This window comes from Ambystoma mexicanum, chromosome 1p (genome assembly GCF_040938575.1).
Source record: "Ambystoma mexicanum isolate Mex_15411 chromosome 1p, UKY_AmexF1_1, whole genome shotgun sequence".
Classification (NCBI taxonomy): Eukaryota; Metazoa; Chordata; class Amphibia; order Caudata; family Ambystomatidae; genus Ambystoma; species Ambystoma mexicanum.
In genome coordinates this window covers 355,248,204-355,268,625 of record NC_090921.1, presented here as the reverse complement: position 1 = coordinate 355,268,625, position 20,422 = coordinate 355,248,204, and the positions used below count along the sequence as shown (strand labels likewise).

The window sequence follows — 20,422 nt, the reverse complement described above, 5'->3', positions numbered from 1 at the left end:
ATCATAGTGCTACAGCCTCCACAGAGCTGTCATATTATTAAAATGGTAGCCATTACAATAATAGAAAACGTACATACTCGCCAACATTAATCCTGGAGTGATTGTCAGCGATTTCAAATGCAGCCCCAACTCCACCGAGAATTATAGTTCCCCGGATCACCACAGTGAAGATTCCACAGATCATCACGAACACCTGGAAGACATCCGTCCAAATCACAGCTTTCATGCCGCCCTGTTGGGGACAGATAGATTAGAGCACGAACTCTGGGCAGGCAAGCTTTCCATTGGAAACAGGAAGACATTTTGACATTCTACTTTCATATCCGCCATGGGGAGGACAGCAAATTAAACACCAACAATGAATCTGTTCAGGACAAGGGGGTCTCCAAGTCTGGCACCCTGAGAACCAAATGAACTCCCTGTTTCAGGGCATCTGCATGAAATCCATTTGAATGCAGTGCATATGGATCAGAGTTATTTAAGTAGACAGTCCAAAACCTAAAACCTGTGCCTGTTATTTATGCAACTCTTTCCCTGAAATGGGAACAGAATTGGTGTTTTTAGAGGCAATATGTCTCCAGTATTGCCTCTCTCCTGTCAGCGCCTTGGGTGGCTGGATACAATTGCATTATTGTAGCAATAGTGCAGAAGCCTGTGTGTACAGGGCCCAAAGTGCACGTTTACATTAACACTATAGGAGCACTATATATCCTAAGGCAACAGCTCCCTCTAGCAGTGACAACAGGCGAAGCCGCAAATTGGCATTGTCTCTATATATCCTAAGCCAACAGCTCCCTCTAGCGATGACAACAGGCGAAGCTACTGCATCGGACAAACATACAGGACAAACATACACCTGGCCTTTTATTATATTGTGAGAGTATCCCTGCTGAAAACATACTGGCCCTCATTACGACCCTGGCGGAAAGCGACTGACCGGAGCGCCACAGCGTAAATAGCGTTTCCGCCATTGCACGAAGGAGCAAAGTGCGGCCCATTCCGACCCATCGGGCACGAGCACCACGGCATGGCGGAAGTGCAAAGTCCGCGATGGCGGAAATGACCCCAAAACGGCCCACACCGCCGCCGTACGGCGCCCTAGGTGCAATACCGCCACCCCTCTTAGCGGTCACCGCAGTGTGCGCCTACCGGAAAGTACGGTGGCCGGAAATATACGGAAACGGAAGCTAAAACATGGGCCCGGAACGGGAAACATCCCGGCGTACACCTATAAATACACTAAAACCACACAACCACTAAAATCACTACCCCGAAACACACCCCAACCCGCCAACCACCCTAGCGAAACCAAGAATAATGGGAAAAGCAGCGAAGAAAGCGTGCGACCGCAAGCGGCAGGTCCACTTCTCCCGTGAGGAACTCACCGTGCTAACAGAGACCCTCCAGGAGAATGCTGCCGTCGTCTTCTCCACGCAAATGACCAGGACGGCACTTGCAAACAAGAAGGCCATATGGGCTCTGGTGGCACAGCGGGTAAGTGCGGTGGGGACCGCACCCCGCACCCCACAGCAATGCCGCAAGCGATGGGACGACCTGCGGATACGCGTCCGCAGCATACTCTCTGCCAACCGCAACATTGCCACAGCCACCGGGGGAGGTCCTGAATCACCCATCAAGTTGACCCCCTGGGAAGAAATCTGTGCCTCCACCATCGGAATGGAGAGCATAGAGGGAGTCGGAGGGATGGAGAAAGGAGTGCAGACATCCGAAGATTCAGGTAGGTGGCCCAGATAAAACAATGCCAAATCCACAAAGTCCATTCATGTGAAGTACCATGTGTCCCCATAGTGCAACAGAAACACATGTCCAGGAGAACGTCCACACACATCGGCCTGATAGCGCACGTTAAAACCCACAATAAATACATAATTAATTAAAAACCCCTAAAACACGCACCACACGTGCAGCAGGCACACCCTAACTGCAGGCTGCCAAACAACTGCACCCTCACTCCACACACAAATGAAACCACCCCCAAGACCCCGACCCAAATCACCCTCAGGCACCACCCCAATGCATGTGATACAATGCCATTCCAATTCCCACTGACCCATCAATAACCCTCGCCCTCCTTTACTCCACCACAGGGTCCGATCCGAACGACGAGCTACAGGACACCCCTACCAGCACACCTGCAAAGAGGGCCAAGACCAACGGCCAGAGACCCTCCACCTCAGCTGCACGCATCAAGACACGGCAGCAGCACAAATCAGGTGGCAGCACAGAGGAGGGAACATCAACAGGCACCCCAGCAGCCAGCATGCCCACAACACCAGCACCACAGGTCCCCCCAATGGATGCCACAGAAGGCACTGCCTCTGGTGGCAGCAGCACCATAGGTGACACCCCATTGATGGCAGCATGCTCCGACACAGAAGACGGGGATGTCGAGGTCAGATCCATCCATGACCTGTCCCAATCCCCCTGTCTGTCCCCTCCCGTACAACATGAGGATACCACGCAGGGGCACCCACAAGACGACGACTGGCCATCCCCCACAAGCCCTGTGGCAAGACAACATGAGGACAACAGCCCCTCTGTGACACCACCGCAAATGGCCATGGCCCAGCAGAGGCAACAGTCCCTCGACAAGTTAATCGTCCAACAGCAGCAAATGGCCACACTCCTCAAGGGCCATGCCGATGAATGTGGGGGCACCAAGGCAGACATAGAAACATCAACAGAGACACTTAGGGCAGAAATGGAGAGAGGTACAGAGACGCTAAGGGCACAAATTGAGAGTAGCACCGAGAGCCTGAGGGGGGAACTGCATGCGACGTCCAAAGACGTATGTGCCGAACTTGCCGCAGTGCGCCGTGTGCTCACTGAGCTCTCGCAAACCCTTAGGGACATGCATGGACGTGAGCAGGCAGACACATCATCCGTTGCAAGTTCCGTCCAGGGCAGCCCCCAACGTAGATCTGGAAGGAACCTGCGCTCCACAGGCAGGGGTGCCCCTGATACCCGCAGAGGGGGCATGCAATAGCGACAGCCCACTGACAATGAGCATCTTTGGACACTGGTGTTCGGGGGGGGAGGTAGGAGGGTGGAGGGGGTGTGTTGGGCTCACTTGGGTGGCGGGTCGATAGGGTGTTCAACATGATGTCACATATGCCATAAAAAGTGCACGATCAACCGATGAGAAGTGTGGACATTGATCTTTGTGTACTAGGCCATCATAGGCGTACAGTCCATATTGTGCATGTCCCAGACACACGCAGTGCCACGAGTCCCGTGTCCATGCATCAGCCACCAGGCGTGAGTGCTAGAAGCATACATCAATGAGATGCTGACGAATGTCACGGCCCTCCGGTGCCTCGCAGACTCCATGAGGTGCTGCCACATCCCCACCCTCATCATGACCATCTTCAGGTGCTTGCAGTTCTGCGTCAGGGGGCATGGGCACATTTCTACGTACGCACATGTTGTGGAGCATGACACATGCCATCACCATCTTTGCAACCTTCTCATGGCGGTACAGGAGTGCCCCGCCAGACCTGCTGAGGCAGCGGAAACGACCCTTCAGTAGGCCGAATGCCTGTTCAATGACTACACGGGTACGTGAGTGGGCATGGTTGTAGTCCTCCTCATGCTGGTCCCGTGGGTTCCGGACTGGTGTGAGGAGCCATCTCTTCAGTGGATATCCAGCATCACCTGTATGTGGACGAGAAACGTATGATGTGGAATGCCATTGATACGTACGCACACCCCCCCCCCCTTCCTGGCAGGTCATTGCCGCATCACATACCCCACATCATCATGCATGTAATGAGACTCACCGAGTAGCCAGGATCTGTTCCCTGCGTGTCGTTCCATGTAGCGTGGTATTGTAGAGTTCCTCAAGACCATAGAATCATGGGTTGATCCAGGGAATCGGGCACAACAATGTGTAATGATCCTGTTGGAGTCACACACCATCTGTACATTCAGGGAATGAAATTGTTTTCGGTTGCGGTACTGGGCCTCCATGGCATGTGGGACGACCAATTCAACATGGGTGCAGTCGATGGCACCAATGCAACCCGGTATGCCGGCAAGTGCATGGAATCCCACTTTTGTGTTGGTTATTTCCAGCTCCGAGCGTGGTAGAGAGATGTAGTCGTCTGCGTGCTTCAGGAGGGCATCGAGCACTAGCAATAGTGTCCGTGAGAACAGTGGCTGAGAAATGCCATGCAACTGTCCGACTGTGTGCTGGTAGGTGCCTGTGGCCAGGAAGTGTAGTACAGACACCACCTTCAGTAGGGGTGGGATGGCGGTTGGGCTGTCTATCATGCTGACAAGGTCAGCCTGTGTCATGTCCACAATGGCGGCTATGGTGTCCCGGTCCAGACGGTAGAGGGTGTGGATCTGCTCATCAGTGAGGTTGAACGGATGTGCTCGGAGGCGTGGTATTGCGGGCTGCCTGCGTGGTTGCAGTGGCTGTGCCGGTGGGCCTTGCTGGCCCTGCCTTGGCCTCCTCCTCCTCCTGCGTCTCCTCCGTGCGGCTGGTTGTAGTTGGTGTTCGTCTACTTCTTGGAGTCGGAGCACTTGCAGTGCTATCAGGTCCCCCAGGGCCAACATCGCGAGTCCTGCCGGTAGCATTTCGGTGTGGTTGTGGGAGGGGACTGGCTGTGCAATTTATGTGTTTTCAGGCTGTATGGCCTCCACCTGTGGTGATTAATTCCACCTGTGCAAACTGCTCTCCCCTTTGGCCGAGCACGTCCCGCGCACAACGCTGCAATTCGGGGAATGGCATCTTGCTATTGCAATCATGTATTTGTACCCGATGGCCGTGTAAGATTGGTTGATATGTTCATTCTGCTGTGGTCCCATTGTTTCACGTACTATCTGTGCAGTCGCGAACAGACTTGTGAGGGGTCAGTGGGACGTAGTACTCGGTTAACGGTGGGCCCTCATGCATCACTGTACCGAGTTGCAACGACGGGCGGGGCGTCCCATTCGTGGGTGAAGGCAGTTGCCATTTTCACACACAGCCGCACTCGATGGGATGATTAGTGATTTCAAACGGCCACAGATGCCTTTTCGACGTGATGTTGCAAATGAGGAATTCGAAGGGCGGCGCTTTCGGTTTCCAGCTAGCGGCGAGGAGATGCCCACAGGTCTGACTGCAAATGTAACGTTCTATTGTTCTATGTCCTTGAGACAGGGCCCATGGCGAGGGAGCAATGATTGATATGAATAGTTTGGGATGCGCAATAGCTACGTGGGCGATGAGGCCGTCCGTTCCCAAATACATGTTACTTCACAACACTGGAATTACGGGCTGGGGCACTGTGGATTTAGCAGGCTGCATAACGCACAGACTCAATGGATGTTTCTAATGTCATGTGAGTAATTATTCAGGCATTTTGATCCCGGGATGAGGGAATGATGGATGGATGCATGGGCAGGTGATTTGGTACAGAGTTTGCCATGTACAGGGCTTCTTGGGATCTATCCGCCTCCCCTACGCTATGTGATGCAGGGCTGCCATAGTGGGACCATCGTCCATCTGGCCTTGTTGAGCCCTCCCTGTCTCGAGGCGCCCTCAGACACTCGTTTGTGATGGTGTTTGCACCTCGATATAGATGGTTGTGAGTCGCAAGTGGTTTTGGGGTGGTGATGTTCCTTTGGAGTGGGCTAGCATGCATATGGCTGTGGATTTCGTGTGATCATTGAAGTGAGTTGTTCGAATGTAGTTCTGATGGCCATTCTGTTCTTTTTCTTTTCTTTTGGTTGACAGGTATCTCCTCCCCTTTTGCCACTGCCATCTGTATGCCACTCCTGCAGATGGATTTTACTCCCGACACCTGCTGCTTCGTGTTAATCAGTGGAGCAGCATTACGATCTTATGGGACGATCGCCAATGGCCCACATGCCCTTACGCAGTACTGGTGGCTCGGAGCAACATTTCGGCCTTTCAGCTGGACTAGTGCCTCCCCATTGGGACGGCCCTGCGGTTCTGTGCGCTTCCATGTTGCCTTTTCGTACGTGAATGTGGCTCTGTGTACCATGGGGGAACAGGGCGACACACAGGTAGTGGCTGGTCGTTTCTTGCGGAAGCAGCCCACAATGGTGGTTGGTGTTTTGGATTTCATGGCCTGATGGCTGTATGTGCTTGGTGATTTTGATGTGCATAAATGTCTATTCTGATTTGGCCCGTGTAGCGTTTTTCTTTGCAAGTGATGTGGCATATGCCTATTTGGGGGGCGATGTATTGTGAGGAGATCTGCATTGGGTTCCAGCTTCGGGGTTTAGTTGCGTGGTACTGTGCTGTGCGCGTTTGCCTACGAAGCCCAGTGAGGTCAGGGATGGGGGCTGCCAATATGCCAGTTTGAATGTTGTCATGCTCAGGGGCGGGGGATTGGGTTTTGTGTAACAGATGCCGGTCAGCCAGGTGGACTGGTTGAATGATGTGGTTTTCGGTATATTGCTGGTCACAGGTGCCTGTGTTTGCGTGCGTTTCTTGGTGGGGGACTGTGGTCATGTCCATTGGGATGGCTTGTGTATTCGTGCCATCTGTGCCCTGCAGCTCCCATTGGCCCCTGTTGTGTTTCTTTTGTTCGTTGGCATGCATGGGTGACTTGTACATTTCAATGGTTGCATTGTGGCTTCATTGCACCTACGGGGAGTTGTACTTTGTGGGCAGGGAGCGGTGTACAGGCACTCAGTGGGGCCGTTTACGGTTGATTCGCGATGCCGTACTTCTCGCCATGGCGGAATGGTCCATTCCGCCATGCCTGATGGCGTTAGGTACATGTCCGCTAGGGTCGGAATTGGCGTACCGTTGCACCATGGTGGTGTTTGCGGTTTGGCATGGCGCGCGCGCGCGTGCTTGGTGCAGTTAGCGTTGGCGTTCACTACGGTGTCGCTAATGGCATCGTACTTTGCGGTGACGGGTCATAGTCGCACCGAGCGCTATTCGATGGCGGTATTGCATTTCCGCCATCGTTTTTCGATTTCCGCCAGGGTCGTAATGAGGGCCACTGTAATTAATTCTCACGAGGGCCAGAGTTGAAAATACTATAGTGTCATCCTTTAACAGCCCCGAAGCAGGTGCAGAGCCCCACCACCATGCCCCACCTCCCTCGTCCAAGTTCCAGTCACAAACCACCCAGGTGCTGGAAGATCTATAATACATCTGTCTGGCATTCATTCAACCCTGAGCAGCACTGGTTTAACATCAACCTTCTTGCACTGAAGAACTAGAGACATTTTTGACACCAGACAACATGTTCGTCCAGTCACAGCAACAGGAGGCCTATATAATATATGTATTACTATTGGCAGGCACACTGTCTGGTCCTGTAGGCCTTTAAGAAAATAATTGTTTACAGTCACCCTTTTAACTCTTTTTTTCAAATCGAAGTGTTGTGGACGTGTCCCGGCCTTTGCCAAACCATCTGGATGCTGGTACCCAAAAACATCCTTATAGTTAAAGTTCATGAGAAAGCCAGGAGTGGTTACCTATATACAGTGGCCTACTGGCCTCCACTTCTCCTAGTCTTTACATGCTGTGCTATATTCGCCATGCTATGCACTGCAATGGTTAACCCTATGTTAAATGTTTAGGATATAATGTTATGTATCTGGTATCTTGATTTATTTACCTTGACATCACCACTTCAGCAACACACATCTCAGCATGCTTTCTCAACTTGCATACGCTTACCTGCAGCATAACACAGATTCTCCATTATGCCTTGCATCAACACACTAGCAAAGGATTATACATAGAGTATTTATGGAGCGCAGACATCTCTTCATGAAGATTTTCACATGTGGAAGTATACACGAGGGAAGCAGTTCACCAAGGATCAATACAAGGGAGCAGGCAGCTAACAACGAGGGGATGGGAGGTCAGGCAATTTGGCAGCAAGGGATTTATAAGCAACCTGGAGAGGAAATGGAGGAGCATATTCGCCAGTCTCAGGTTACATGGGGCGTGGAATGGGTGTTCGCGGTGTCAAGCTGTTTAGCAGCTGTGGCTCTGGCTTTTGTTTGCGCAATTGAAATTTGATTTTTTTGGATACTTGGAGCGTGCTCCGTGAACTGTGAACTGCATCCTGAATTTCAATTAAAACTTCATTCCATTCAGGAGTTGCCTATTCCTTTAAAGCTCTTGGAGAGCGAAGACAATCCCCCCCGGAGCAACCAAAAACAGCACACCCAGCCCTTGCGGTGTGAAGACTGGCTGCGGTGTAAACGGTGGTGCGTTGTGGTGTCAAGCTGTTTAGCTGCTCTGGCTCTGGTGGCGCTGGCAGCAGAAGTTAACGGGAAGTCTGCTGTGTGCCCCTTGGGTGCCTAGGAAGGTCGTGTCCTCCTTCCTGCAACGCCGAGCGCGCTGAGTGAAGCAGTGTGTATCTGGTGTCTGGTGGTCCAGGCTGAGGGGCTTAGAGGAGGCTGAATTTGCTATTGCTGAAACATGCATCAAAACAAAAGGTGAGCGCCACTTGGCTCTAGAGCTCTTCATTCTAAAAACTCTGTGACTCTCATATTGCCTACTGTGCGCCATTCTATCAAGACCACAACAGTAACGGTGGAGAAATATCGACGGAATTTTAAACAAATTATCTTGCGTATCACTCGACTGTGACTATGGGGCACGCCCCTTTAAACAGTTGAGCGCACCTACACATTGCAACAAACAAACATTTACGCACATGAGGGGGTTAACTTTTGATCTCTTGTTAATCTAACCTGCTCGACTGCGACTATGGGGCTAGACCCTTTGATCAGTCGAGCCAACTCTCGTGCTACAGCAATTTGAAAATGATGTGTTGGTGGAGTTATTTCTGGCGAAACTCTATTTAACCACCTTGATTCCTACTTGACTGTGCCTGCCGGGAATTACCCTTTGAGCAGTCGAGAGCATCTCTAATTGTTGGTCAAGTTCTACAAACCTGCCCACTGGGTCTACTGCTATCCAACTGCTTGCTCCTCCAAGAGATTCTTTGAGCATTAAATGGTATACAAGACATATACACTCAAAACCGACATGCCACCCACTGTTAAAACTTCCAGCACTTCTCTTACGCTAAAATCCACCCCGCTACATCGCTCAGTGATGATCGCTACGAAATGGAAGATGGTTGACTCTGTGATTGATGGTGGAGAAAAGAAATCGTGTGTTGGTGATTTACGAGACTTCTGCAAACCTATGAGTGTGAATTCTTTTGATCCAAAAGGTGTCGCTGTGTTGCCCACAGCGCCAAATGATGGTACTTCTGCAATAGTGTCTAATAGCATCTCAATTACAGACACACAATTGTTGGAAGTAGAGGCAGTACCAGGATTGCCAAGACTAAACCACCCAGAAGTGGTGCCATTGGTGGAACTGCAAATCACTAATGAGGCAGTCAATAATAGCCTTCCCGTTGCTAATTTAGCAGTGAACTTGGGTGGTTGTTCGGATGTGCTGGCGCCCACATGTGGTTCCAATGCCTCGCCTAAGTCACTGGCTGTTACTCCTGCTATTTGTTTAGACCATTGTAGTGTTTGTATTGGTGATATCTCTATAATTGCTTCTTCTTCCTCTATAAGTACTCACAATAACAGCTTATACCAATCTCCAAGCTTATTTGATAGCTCCATTCAAACAGGTCATTTGCCTATCATGTCACCCTGTGTGGCGATCAAACATCAAGGGGTGATCTGTGATCCAACAACCCTGAGTCGACTGTCCTTAAGGCCTCCTTCCTCCAATGTATATGGATTAACCACTCAGGCTCTTAACATGACAATCAACAACCTGGTGAAACTATTTGAAACTTTAGATAAAATATCAGCTCAAGCAAAACAGATTGACTTAATTGTGAATTGGATGAATGAAAACCTGAAACGAGATGTGAATCACTTAACCAAAAATACATTAATCCCATGTAATAGGGAACATGTGAAAGTGTATGGTGATCTTGCACAAATGTCTATTGAAGTTGAATCTGGAAATGAGATAGACAAACTTGGGGAATGTGACAAATAGAGGGGGGTGTTAGCAGTAATCCCAATCAGGATGTGACTGTTGACACTATGAATATGAACCCAAACAAGTCTATTATTAACCTTGTAACACAACCTGTAATCGGCTCTGATTCCCAAATAGTGCCAGAGGATACCTCCACCATCTGCCATCAACGTCATGGCTTAGCGACACGACAAAGCCAGAGGTTACAGGTGGACACAGGTGGGCTTCCTGATAACAACCAAAAGATACCCTATAGGCTCTTTCAGACCAAGACAGGGGTAATACGCAGGAGCAGAAATTTGGCCATAACAAAGAAAACAAAGAACCAATCAATGCCCACTTCGTGCTCAAGAGCTAATCTGAAACAACTTTTGAAACGTCTAATACCGGAAGGCAACACTAGGCCGGTAACAAAAATAAACACTAGCAATCAAGTTCTCCTACCCACATGAAACGAAACTCAGACCGAGCTTGCTACTAGTTCAATTGAAGATTACCAACCATTGAATGAACTAATCATGTCTATCTCTGAAGTGCAATCCATCCCCTCCGCCTCTCCGGTTGCCACCAAGGTCGGCACTATTGAACCTCCAGTCACTCTGAAAATAAGTCCTGTTGAGACTCCGATTGGTGCACTGGTTGACTCCAATGAAGCAGCGAAGGTAGTGGAAGTGGGTACTCTGGGGTCTCGAGATGGTGGTTCAATATCCTACTTACACCAAAAATCTGTGCCCTTGTCATCTACCGAAGATACCAGTAGCTTTGTGTTGACAGATATTCCAGACTCCCAGAATGAGCACAAAACAGGCCAGAATCAACTTGGTCAATAAAAACATGCTAACTTCTGTTGTCTAATCCTCAAGTGTCGCCCCGCACCTTTTACTGCCTAAACTATGAACAGAATGAGCATTTTAGCCATTTTTGATGAGAATAGTGCGCTGAAAGGAATAACATCGGCAGACATTGATCAAGTCGATTTTGTTCAGTTTAATGATGACTCGATTGCAGAAATTGCACCAATCCCACTACATAAGAAACGCTTTGTGGCAGGCAAGGATGGAGATTTTTGCCCTGGGATTTGTTTTGACAATCGACCCTTTCATGTTGTACTCGGAGGGCAACTTAGTCTTCCCAAGCCATGCCACAAACTCTCAGAGAGTCATAGCTCAGAACAACATCTACAGAGTGAACCATGTCAATAACAAAGAATGACCTCACCACTCGCTCTCTGATAAATCCAATTTGAACTGGCAATCATAACCAAGAATCGCAGTAAGTAAGCATGAAATTCTAACTATTAGTCGGAATACATGTGGCAATTCACATCTATTTGGCGAAAGTGCGGTCGTCCTATCCAAGTATGATATTATTCTTTTACAAGAGACTTGGCTCAAGGAAAGACCTGTTTGGGATGATCACACAATTGTGTTTCATCCGGCAAAAACCCTGGCCCAGGGACGGCCATCTTCGGAATGTGAGTTGCCATCAAAAATCATAGCGAGTGGTGACTAGACTGGTGGGCTGCCCCTAATCCCTACCTACTCCTTGCAAAGCTTATTCTTCCGGGAAGAACAGTAGCAATTTTAAACATCTATCACAATCCATTGGGAATGTCAGATGAAGATTTCTTTCATGATTTGGAATCCTTATTAAATGAAATCGCTGAATCCCCTGACATTACGAATATCATTGCCATGGGCGACATAAACTTGCAAATACTCTTGCAAAGTTTTATCTGGTCTGCCTAAAATGGCTTTTGATGATTAAAAATAGAGGTCTACACATGTGTAATGGTGCGCTACCCAGAGATACAAATCCACAAATCACGTGGCAGGGAGGAGAGTGTACATCGATTCTTGATTATGCCTTTGTTGACACACACACGTCTGAGGGGGCTACAAGCTTCAATATTATACCACAAGATTTTAGCGACCACAAAATGTTGTACTGGCGTGGTCGGTTAACTTGGGTTCCTGTATCAATGACAAATCCATTTTCCCTCAAAAGATAATAGTCAATAACACGAGATCACATTTAAGCTTGAATCCTCAATCTTTGTTGTCTTTTTATAACCAGCTGTATACTTGCAATCATACTTCTATGGCGAGCAACACTGATTATACCACCTATCTACAGTGTTTTAGTGAGAAGGTAATCTCTCGCTCTCAAGTACAATTTCATCTGCGGTACAAGTTTGACCCATGGGTCCAAGCTAAGAAAGCACTGTTGCGCAAAAACAAAAAGCTTGTAGCCTCCTCCAACTGTAAGAACAAACTGATATGGCTTCGCGCTTTGCATTGTCAGTATCTTAATTGGATACGCCACCACCAAATACAGTTGCTTCAAACCAACGGTGAAAACATGTTGAGAAGTATTTGATCCAAAAACTCTGCCCAAACCTGGGTAATGTTGAATATAGCGAATAATCTAACCCAGGAATCAGTGCAGATTAATGGTGTGAGCGAATTAGATTGGATAGTGCACTTCTCTGCTTTATATCAAAAACCAGCAGGGTCTGAACTTTATGCTTCTATCGAGATTTCCAACTACGATGGTCTTGTTATCGATGAGGGGGACATTCTCACAGAGATTACAAAACTAAACAACTCTCATGCCCCCGGTCCGGATGGGCTAAACAACTTTGTTTTCAAACAAAATTATTAAGAAAATATTCAACAAGATTCTGACCGCTAACAAGATCCCCTCCTCCTGGTTGTCTGCAATAATTGTTCCGATTTTTAAAAATGGAGATCGGTCTGTGGCCAACAACTACAGGCCCATCTCTCTTTTGGATGCACCGGGCAAGCTGTTTGCCAAATTTATACTGAGAGACTTTAACAATTGGTCCAATGCGGTAGGTATTAGAGTTCCGTTCCAAACTAGCTTTGTCTCTGGGATGGGCACCTGTGTCAACCTCTTTACTCTGTCATCTATCATTCACAGCCATCACATTAGAAAAATAGCGTTGCACATGGCCGTCATAGATTAAAAGCGGCATTTGATTCAATTCCCAGAGGACTGCTTATACATAAACTAACACAACAAAGGTGCCCCCACTGTCTAATCTCTCTTATTAAAGATATGCACCTTAACAATACAATACAGGTTAGACTGTCCTCTGATGGAAAACTGTCGGCACCAATTAATGTTCAACATGGAGTACGATAGGGCTGTACTCTTGCATCCGCTATTTTCAATTTTGTCATTTCCGATATATCTAAGGCTTTACTAAATATTCTCACTGATCCACCAAAATTGGCCCAAAAAAAATCCCATTCTTAATGTATGCAGATGATTTGGCCATAATATCCAAAACACCAAGTGGCCTCCAAAATGCACTTGATGTACTTGCTGAATACACCCAAAATAATCATCTAATTATTAATCTTGAAAAATGTAAGATTATGAAATTCAATGTGTCCAGCAAGTTTGCATCAAAAAGCAACAGGTGGACCCTTAATGAACAAAGTCTACAAGTGGTTCGTCTCTGTACATACTTGGGTGTTCAGATAGCTAGCCAAGGGATAACTGAAATCTACAGACAGCTTCTTATTGATAAGGTCAACACTGTCAAGTATCAAACCAATATCATCCAAAGAAAATATGCCAAATGTTCAGCCATGCCGGCAATGACCTATTATCAACAGAAAGCTACGCCCATTCTGTTATACGCTGCTGAAACAAGACCCATCTTGTCCAAGGAGTTCTGGTCCCTCTTGGAGGCGAAGTATTGGAGAGGAGTTTTAAATCTACCAAACTGTACACCGCTTCTCCTAAAAACGATACGATTGGGCCTAATCTCCTTGTTTGGCAGATACACTTGGCATGTGATTGCATTGTTTAGAAAGTGCATCATGGCCATTGAGACTAACTCAGTACTGGGCGCTCTAGCTGGGATGTGTTCAGAGCATCTGATTTGATTATATGTAAATGGAGATCCTATGTGATTCAGATCATGGCTGATATAGATGTATCTCTTACCACTCTTCTCCAAAATCCTATGCAAGTTAAAACCAGATTATATGCAATGGATTGGGCCACTAATTGTGAAACCTGCTCAAGATATCGTGACTGTGATCCAGATGCCTATCGGTACAAAGAACATAGCACTCCAGAAGCATATCTGGTGCAATCGTCGTCCTCTGTCCATAGACAAGATTTCTTACGTTTAAGATTAAATCTATGGCTGACTAGACAAATCTTAATGTGCAGAATGTCTATTAATGAAATCATGAACTTTTGTCGTTTTTGTCAAGACAATTCCAAAAGAGAAGATCTACAGCACCTAATGTCTGAGTGAAAAGCACTCTTACTGAAGCGCCAGCATCACTTTAAAACAATTGTCGACCTATACGAAATTAAAGCCTCGACTACGCTGTGGCACATGATTTATAGTGGCTATTCTGTTAAAGTGAGAATTTGTGCCATAGCATTCCTGCATGAACACAATCTGCAAGAAAATACTGGCATCGTAGATGCTGGACTTTAAAACTGGCTGTAAGACTGTGTGTCTCGTGTTTTCTACATATGTATATCAGATGTGCTACCTATTGTCGCATTCTTCTCTTTGTGACTTTTGAATTCAGAGATTTTCATCATTGTCGTGGCATCTTTTGGGATTGTTTTTTTATTATTGTTTAAATTCTCTTAATTTTGAAAAGGTTTGATGTTTTATATATTCTAAAGTTGATATGTTCCAGCTATAACAATAAAAAAAAATGGGTGTTCCCGTTATTATTGAGGAGAAGTTCTTTGAAGGGGAGGGTCTTGAGCTCCTTCCTGTAATGTGGAGGTGAGAGAACGAGTCTGGTTTTGATGGGGAGGAGTTTCTAGAATTAGGGGTATAGACAGAGGTCTGTCTTCTGATTCTTTCCTTCCTGTACTGATGGAGTTCAAGTATACATATGTGCTTGCTTCTGGTGAATCTGAGGCCTCCGGAGATGCTGAGCCTGTCTGCAAGTTAGCTTGGGAATTTGCGAGTGATGGCCTTGTAGATGATGCAGCATGATTTGAAAGTGATACTTGCTTGCAGCGGCAGCCAGTATAGTTCGATGATGTTCAGGGGGGATGCGGTTGAATTTGTAGAGTGCTTTGATAAGTCATACTGCAACATCTAGGATACATCTGAGGTGTGGTAGGAGGGTGACCACTAAAAAGCCTTCCAGGAGGCCTTTATCATCATGCAGGTGGGAGGGGACCGGCTTGGACAACACTGTCAGCTGCATATTAATAGATGTGGATGTTATGTGGAGCCAGGAGGGTTCTGAACAGTTCCATGTAAAGGGTGAAGATGAAAGGGGAGAAGATGGATCCTTGCAGGACAGCACAGTGTTGGACAGAGTTGGTGTTCTGGTGGAATCCATCTGATTGATTTGATGGTGATGACGGTTTTGCTGATTTCCATGCAGCTATGTAGAATGCTGGTAAGTGTCTGTTGGTCTTTTGTGTGGTATGCAGATGAGAGGTCTAGGAGAACCAGGAGGTAAGGGTGGCCACTGTTGAGAGCTGGATTGGTAGGACTGAAGGAGGTTGTTGGCATTGATGTGTTGTAGGGGTTGCGTGGCTACTGCGTTGTCAATGTTCTTAACTAGAAATTGAGGATTTGTGATGGGGTGGAAATTGCTGAGGTCACCAGGTCCAGTGTTTGTTTCCTGTGAAGCTGTAGGATTAGTCCGGTCTAGACGGCCCAGGGGAAGGTACTTTGAGTGAGGGGGTTGTTGATCAATGCCAGGTAAGGAAAGAGTGCTTTATTCAGAATATTCTTGAATATGCAGCAGGGAGGATATGCCTTGCATACACTGTGAACTTGAGGGATGCTAGGGTGACTGTCAAGTCTTCCCTGGTGAGTGAATTAAAAGATGTTCAGGTAGTGGTGGTTTTGCAAGATATGCTGGGTGGTGTGCTGTCAGTAGGGGTGTTGGTATGTGCTGGTGGATCATGCTGATCTTGTTAAATAAGAAGTGGTTGATGGAAGTGGATTTTTCAATGGAGTGCGGTACATACTAGGTCAGGGAGAGTGTTGATGCAATGCTTGATGACTTGAAGAGGGTTCTGCTTCATTGTTGGTCTTGCCTATTTTGTTCTAGTAATAGTTGGCCTAGGCAGTTGATAGTTGGTCATCTGTGCGGAGTACAGATTTCCTTAAGACAAGGTTAGATGTGCTGTAGGTTAGTCACCACGTATTTTATTGTTTCTTTTGTTAAGGTTGAGTCCTTGAGCATACCAACATATCGTAGGTTTAGACTGGAAGGTGCATTGTTTCAGCGTGTCATGGTGGTTGATGTTGGTTGCGAGGGTGGTGTTGAGTTCTTGAATAATGCGAGTTGCGGTCCCGGTTCATCTGAGTTAGATCGGCCCATTTGAGGTGGTGGCTGGCGAGATCTTCTGTGAGAGCCTCCATTGGACATTTCTTGAATGATCTGAAGGCTTGTTTGGTGGGTTGCCGATGAGTGTGCTTGATTGGGATAGTGTGAGTGATGTCATAGGGGTTTGTCAGTTGGTCCGACCAGCTAAGTGGGATTGGAGAGCTGAGAGAAAGGATGGCCACAGCGGTGATGATGAGGTTGAGGATATTACCTTTCCTTTGTGTTGGGTTTTTCATGTACTGTATAAGGTTCAGAGTGTTGAGAAAGCAGTACAGATCTTCTTTCATGGACCTGGTTGTTCAGTTGGCAAAAATGATGAAGTGATAGAGGGAGATATTTTTAACATACGTGTTAGACATGTTGGTGACCAAGTCTGTGATGAATGAGGTGTTGGCCTTGATTGGTCTGGAGATGATGTGGAAGGTGACTGTGTCTAATTGGGAGAGTGGGAAGTGGCAGGAGATGTTTTTGAAAGAGTTGATGGTGGTCACATCCAGTTGTCTGCATCACCATGATGCCTTGTGAATGATGGTGAGGCCACTAACCATCTTGTTTGCATAGTCTCTTTGTAGACTGCTGTATCGATTGAGGATGATGATGTCTTGGATGTGGGTGGAGGTGAATGTCATCCAGGTCTTGGTGATGAAGATGGCATCCAAGTAGTGTGTGGTGATACGGTTAGCAATGTCTGCTGAAAGGTGTATTGATGATTGAATATTGTCAAGCATCTGTTTTCGTGTAGTGGTTGATGGAGTGCTGATGGTGTCTATGGTGATACAAGTGAAGTTGCTACAAATGCTGTCAATGATGTTGCTGGGAGCTTGCCTCATGTTTGAGGAGAAGGGTTTCTGGTCCTGGATGTTCCATGCCCAAACAGGAATTTCCCTTTTCTTTGTCTGCCCAGGCGATAGACACCGTATGACTAACAGTTTTGAAAGGAATGGAAGGGGCGGGACTAAATAGATGGTTGGGGCATACGTCACGCTACCTACATTCACTTGCATCAGCTGACCAACTGCAAAAGAAAAGAGGCTGGAAGACTGCTTATGTAGGGAAAAGAAGAGTGGAAAAATAAGAATGCACCAACAAATTAGCAGTAATTGAATATTGGGTGGGACAGAGGACAACTGACCTATCTCCACTTGCACTAGCTGACCAACTGCCACATTGCTGTCATCTTAATGCCCCACTGACCACCCAACTCCCATGCTCAAGACATGGGGTTATCGTGGGTGTGTCTTGTCACATGTTCGACTGTGTGGGACCCAACAATATAAAGTGACATAACTGCCCACACAAGCCTACACCTCGACATACACACTAATGACACCACACTTGACACCAAAACACTCATGCACACACATACCTCTGATCATATTACCAAGCTCAGCAACACGGAGGACAAACTTCCCCGTCCGGTCACAGGCAGGACCAGACGTTTGCGCCTTATATCACACACATTTCACCGCTCCTATGCAGCCAAACCACACCCCACATCCTCGGAACAGTCACCTATTGCGGCGACCCACCACTCACGTAATCTCAAACCCACATCCAAAATCGATCCCTCTATTTCACACCATGAGACCTCCACGGTAACAGTCACACCCCTGCTGAAGCCAAGTACTAACCTTCAAGGTGCCCTCATCAATGCCTGCTCACTAGGAGCGCACGCCATTGAAATCCACGACCTCATCATAGAACTGCAACTAGACTTACTGGTAATCACTGAATCCTGGCTCCACCGAGCCTCAGGCCCCCTCCTCTCACTTGCTATTCCACTTGACTATACCATTTTCAGAACCGATAGAACGCACTCTCAGGGGGGCGGAGTAGCCATCATAGCCAAAGCTAAACTCCAGCTGAGACCCTGCCCCATTGGAAACATTGCAGGCTATGAACTTCTTCTAGCTAAACTAGCCATAGACGCCAAAACAACTATAAACATCTTAGTGATTTACAGAGCACCCAACCCCAATAGCCACCCAGAAATAGACATACCTCTAGTGCTAACCCCACTCATCAAACCCAGCACTAAATGTATCATCCTCGGTGATGTTAATTTAGGACTTAATGACAGCCTAGACTACAAGGCTGAAGCCCTACACTCAGCCCTTAAGGACATGAGCTTCGTACAGCTAGTGAACACTCCGACCCACATTAAGGGAAGAACCCTAGATTGGATCCTCACTCACAATACTACAGTCACTATTGACTCCATCTGTCCATTAGACTGGACAGATCACTACAATGTCCAATTCACCATCATCTCTGACTCAGCCACATGTATTAAACTCAATGCCCCCAATACATACGAAGCTAGAAATCTCTGCAAGCTCACTCCCGAACATCTCAACCCAATCAACAGTAAAACATTAGACACCTTGTCCATTACCAGCAACAACCCATGTCTTCTAGCAGACACTTACCATAAATGCCTCTCCTCCACCATTAATGCGGACGAACCACCCAAAATAAATGTTCTGAGAAACAATCATGTTTCTGGTTTAATGAAGAATTAGTTACACTCAGTAGAAAGAAACGCGCGCTCGAACATGTACACAGAAAACACCCCACTATAGAGACAGAAAGCACCTTTCAATTAGCTAACAAAAACTACAAAACAGCTATCATCAGCTGTAAAGCTGACGCTTATAACGACCGAATCAGTAACGCTACCTCTGACTCCAAAGAGCTCTTCTCAATCTTGAGAGAACTGGAAAACCCCATACCGACCCCATCCACCATAAATACCAGCACATTATGGTACACCACTATTCAAGACACCCTAGCTGCTAAAATTAATCTCCTACAAACCAAAATATCAATGAAAAAGCAACTACTAGCCACCAAACTACCCAGTGACAACCTCGCCCTTAATCCCATCCAGAATACTAGCCCCATCTTCTCGTTCTCACCAGTCTCCCAAGACCAAGTCTTGGACACCATCTCCAAACTCAAAGCTTCCAATTGCAAAGGAGATACTGCTCCAGCTCAGTCAAATCGTGTGTCCACTCTCTCACACCCATCATTACCAAATTTGCTAATGCATCCTTCAACACCAATTGGGTCCCAGCCAATATTAAAGAAGCCTGGATCACTCCCCTACTAAACAAAAACACTCTAGATCCCACAATACCTACCAACTACCCTCCAATAACGACAGTCCCCTTCCTTCTGAAAATCCTCGATAAAATAGCATATAATCAAGTCCAACCCACCTGGAACAAAATCAACTGCTATGGTCCAGACAATCTGGTTTCAGGCCTAACCATAGCACTGAAACCGCCCTACTTGACCATAACCTTTAGATGGACTCTATCAGGGATTCAGGTCAACTCTGCATACTCCTACTATTAGACCTGTGTGCACCGTTTGACCTTGTTGGCCACGACAAACTCTGCTCCAACCTAGCTAAAGATTTCAACTTCTCCACCAATGCCACTATGTGGATCAAATAGTTCCTAGATGAACAAACATCTAGAGTAGCTATAGGTAAAGAAGCCGCTGACCCCATTCCAGTCCCTATTGGAGTACCGCAAGGCTCTTGCCTATCCCCTACCCTCTACAACACCTATACCAAACTGCTATTCTCTACCCTAGATGATATGGGTGTCATCTACACAAATTTTGCAGATGACACCCAGATCCTCATTCCACTCTTAGGGAACTCTCGAAGACACAGAAACGATCAACAAAATCTACGCCATTTTGCAAAACTGGATGGCACTAAATAGTCTATGCCTTAACGATGAGAAGACAGAGATTCTCATCATGGGGTCAAAATCCAAAATAGGATCCCTACACCCTGACTACGCCTCCATTAACATCAACGGCTCCATGATACCAGTTCTGAGTAAAGTCAAAACTCTAGGAGTCTACTTGGATGCAAATCTCACGATGACTAAACACATCAGCAACCTCTCATCATCCACTGCCTACACAGCTAAACTAATCACCCTTAGCAGGCAATTCCTCTCCCCTGCCGACTGCATCACATTGGCCAGAGCCCTGATACTGTCCAGATTAGACTATTGCAATGTCCTTCTGCTAGGCACTTCCAGCACCAATCTAAAACAACTCCAACTGATAC

The 20,422-nt window shown here is 47.1% G+C and overlaps 1 protein-coding gene across 1 annotated transcript in view; it reads right to left on the bottom strand.

The window, feature by feature from the left end:
- LOC138483022 (sodium/iodide cotransporter-like) overlaps positions 1-20,422 on the bottom strand; it is a 642,342-nt gene that overhangs the window by 472,150 nt on the left and 149,770 nt on the right. The window contains exon 5 of the mRNA XM_069613846.1: positions 78-232. Within this exon, the coding sequence (XP_069469947.1) occupies positions 78-232 (155 nt within the window). The remainder of the gene's footprint in view (positions 1-77; positions 233-20,422) is intronic.